The 3,645-nt window shown below is 40.4% G+C and overlaps 1 protein-coding gene across 3 annotated transcripts; it reads right to left on the reverse strand.

The window, feature by feature from the left end:
• Window positions 1-560: 560 nt before the first annotated feature.
• On the reverse strand, window positions 561-3,645 carry LOC129303894 (trans-cinnamate:CoA ligase, peroxisomal-like). Of its 3 annotated transcripts, XM_054943466.1 has the most exons (3): window positions 3,397-3,645; window positions 1,694-3,313; window positions 561-664 (listed from the first exon to the last, which is right to left on the reverse strand). In XM_054943466.1, exons 1-2 carry the CDS (start codon window positions 3,592-3,594, stop codon window positions 1,742-1,744), a joined length of 1,770 nt encoding a protein of 589 aa, XP_054799441.1. In that variant the 5' UTR covers window positions 3,595-3,645; the 3' UTR covers window positions 561-664; window positions 1,694-1,741. The 3 variants fall into 3 exon arrangements, with proteins under 3 accessions (XP_054799441.1, XP_054799440.1, XP_054799442.1); XM_054943465.1 differs by lacking the exon at window positions 561-664 and having other exon boundaries at window positions 687-3,313; XM_054943467.1 differs by lacking the exon at window positions 561-664 and having other exon boundaries at window positions 690-3,292.

Consider the following 3,645-nt stretch of genomic DNA (forward strand, 5'->3'; position numbering starts at 1 on the left):
ATTTAAATTTTCATCAAGAGAGATATTCACATAATACCTTTTAACTATACCATGAACAATATTACTTTTAATATAAGAAATTTTTTTAGTTTATTATATAAAATTATTACTGGCGGATCAAGTTTAATTTTAGTGAAACTAAAGCCTGAAGATTCTTGCACCAAAAAAAAAAAACTGCCCCTTTGCCTAAAAAAGCCTGAGGGTTGCGTCTAATGTGAAAAAAGAATTTAAAATTTTTTTGGTGAAAATGACATTACTAGAAAGAAAATTAGTCTCAAGGACCAAATATAATTGAAGGATCAAAGCCAATATTTTAGTCATTAAACAACTTGAACAAATGATCAAAATACCCTTCTCTTTAAACCAATAAGATTGAAAAAAAAAAAAAGAAAAGAAAACAAAGGTTGCTTGTTTAACACATATACCCCAAGCTATAAGCCTTACATCTTAAGCCAATAGCTTTACACCCCAAGCCAATAGCATTGTACCCCAAGCAAAAGCCTTACATCTCTACTAATAATCATGTATCCTAAACCAAAAGTCTTGTACTTCAAGCAAGAAACCGTGCACCTAAATTAGAAGTTGTGTACCCCAAGCCAGAAGCCTTGCATCGAAACTGGAAGCCTTGTACCTCGAACTAGAAACCTTGCACCCCAGCCACACACTGGAAGTCCGAAAGTTAAAAATTAGAATTTTCTAATATTATAAAAATTAACATATTTTATAATGTAGTAAAATTATGAAAGTATAATTTTTATATTTCCGTAATTGCATACAAAATTTTTTTTGGCAAATATAGATTTTTAAATAATTCTGACTTTAAAGAGGGACATTTTGGTCAAATTAAAAATTTAAGAATCAAATTTAACAGTCAACTGACAATTAAATGGATGAAAATAGAATCTCAAATATATACAGAAGGTTTATGTATCATATATTTTAATTTTAAGAGATCTTATATGAGTTTTTAAAATAAAAAAAGATGGTTGTATAATTAAGATATAATAAAAGGATGGTTGGTATATTTTACTTTATGATTTCTTTTCCTTTCGCCACTGGAAAGTGTATATATGATTATTGTCCTGAGAGGCTGTGATGCGAAAAAAAGAGATTCTCCATCGTTCTCATTAACCCATCTATTTTCTTGCTCCCCTTAAATTGATCAAAGTTAATGAAAATAAAAATAAGAAGAATATTCATATTCTAAATAAAAATGAATAAAATGATCAAAGCCTTACATCCCTAAATTGCTTGGGTGCAAGGCTTTTAACTTGAAGTACAAGGCTTATGGCTCAAGGTTAAGACTTTTGGCTTGAGTGCAAGGTTATGGGTTAGGGTGTAAGGCTTCTAACTAAAGTACAAAATTATTGGCTTGGGGTATAGATTTCTGACTTGAGTGCAAAGTTCTTGACTTAGGTTATATGTGTTGAACAAGTAGCTTTTATTTTATTTTTTTAAATTTTATTGATTTAAAGAGAGGGGTATTTTAGTCATTTGTTCAATTTATTTAATGAATAAAATATTAACTTTTGGTCCTTCAAACACAATTATATATTGGGACTAATTTTTCTTTTAAAAGGTACTTTCCACCAATTTTTTCTGTTTTTTTTCTGGCCCCTATATGTATATTGAAAATAACTGCACATATAAATATATTTATATTAAAGGAAAATCGAAAATCTGGTATTCTCACAGTGCACAGGGAACTTGTCTGAAACTCTCCAATTGAAAGGTTTCAGACTCACAGACGAGAGTGAGCCAAAATCTGCGCACTATTATCTCCTCCAATATTTTGGTTATTAACTCCATGGCTACACTTGTTCTTCTTCGTCTTATTTGCTGTATTAATCTCCGATGCTGCGACCAATTCCTTGGCCTTCTCCCTCAATTCAAACTTCTGAATCTTCCCCGTCGACGTCTTTGGCAGCTCCTCCATAAACTTCACTGCCTTCGGAACCATAAAAGACGGCAACTTTTTCCGGCAATGACGTACGATCTGCCCTTCGTCCACAACTTTTTCCAACTTCTTCTTCTTCAACGCCACGAATGCACATGGACTCTCCCCCCACCTTGGGTGAGGCATTGCCACCACCGCCGCCTCCGCCACTGCCGGATGCGTGTAAAGCACCGACTCAACCTCCACGCTGCTGATGTTCTCTCCGCCGGATATAATCACGTCCTTTGACCTGTCCTTGATCTCGACGTACCCATCTGGGTGTATCACCCCCACATCACCGGTCCAGAACCAGCCATTTTGGAAAGCTTTTGAGGAAGTTTCGGGGTCATTGTGATAACCTTTCATTATCCCGCTTCCTCTCAGAACGATCTCTCCCATGGCTTTACCGTCTCGCGGTACGCTCTTCATCGTCCTCGAGTCTTTCACATCCACGTCCGCCATTGTTAATATGCTTATTCCTTGACGAGCTTTCAGTCCTGCCTTTTGCTTTCTCTCAAGCTGGTTCCAGCTCTTCTGCCACTCGCATATCAGTGCCGGTCCCGTCGCCTCCGTCAGCCCGTACCCATGAGTCACGTGAAACCCCAAGGATTCGACCTGTTCGAGGAGAGCCGGCGGAGGCGGGGCTCCTCCGGTGAATATCTTAACCGGAGATTTCAACTCCGCTTCTGGCTTCCCCTCTAGCATGATGCTGAAGACGATGGGAGCACAACACATGTGGGTCACGTCGTGAAGGGCTATGTTTCTGTAGATTCCAGACGCTGTGACGTTCCGGAGACAGACGTTGGTGCCACCGCGCGCCGCCACGCCCCACGTGAAGGTCCAGCCATTGCAGTGAAACATGGGAAGTGTCCATAAGTAAACCGGTTCACTTCCCATTTCCCATGCGAGAATCAAGCTCAGAGTACTGAGGTAAGCGCCTCTGTGACTGTAAACAACTCCTTTAGGCGCCGAAGTCGTTCCTGATGTGTAATTCAAAGCAATCGGATCCCATTCATCTTGAACTTCCTCTGTAACATAATTCGGATCACCATGACGAACCAGTTGCTCGTATTCCAGCTCTCCCAGCCTGATCCCCGTCGGCGAGTTGATGTCGTCGATGACGATGACAAGAGGAAGTGACGAATTGTTATCAGTCAGGAGCAAACGAAGCGCGTCACGAGCCTTGGGCACGTACTCGTAGTCCACGAACAGCACTTTGGCTTGAGCGTGACGCAGAATGGCGGCGATATTGTTAGCGTTCAAACGAGTATTGATGGTGTTGAGCACAGCACCCGCCATAGGCACAGCGAAATGCATCTCGTACATTGCAGGAATGTTAGGCGCCAAAACCGAAACCTGAACATGTACACAATCAAACTGACGAATCGTCAGCATATATATATATATATAAGCGTATTACTATCGAGAATGAGAAAGTAGTATTGTTGCATAGTGCTTACGACATCGTGTTTGGATATGTTGAGGGAGCGAAGAGAGGAAGCGAGACGACGACAACGATGATAAGTTTGAGGCCAAGTGAAGCGAGAGGATTCGTGAACGATGGAGATGCGATTAGGGTAAGAGGAAGTAGCTCTGAGCAAGAAGGTGAGAGGAGTGAGTTGGGTGAAGTTTGCTGGGCGCTTTGGAAGCTGATCCATGGCCGAAGACTGAGAAGAGATCAGAGAGAGAGAGAGAGAGAGAGAGAGAGA

This window comes from Prosopis cineraria, unplaced genomic scaffold, assembly GCF_029017545.1.
Source record: "Prosopis cineraria cultivar Desert tree isolate PC_DT_omini unplaced genomic scaffold, ASM2901754v1 PC2, whole genome shotgun sequence".
Lineage (NCBI taxonomy): Eukaryota > Viridiplantae > Streptophyta > Magnoliopsida > Fabales > Fabaceae > Prosopis > Prosopis cineraria.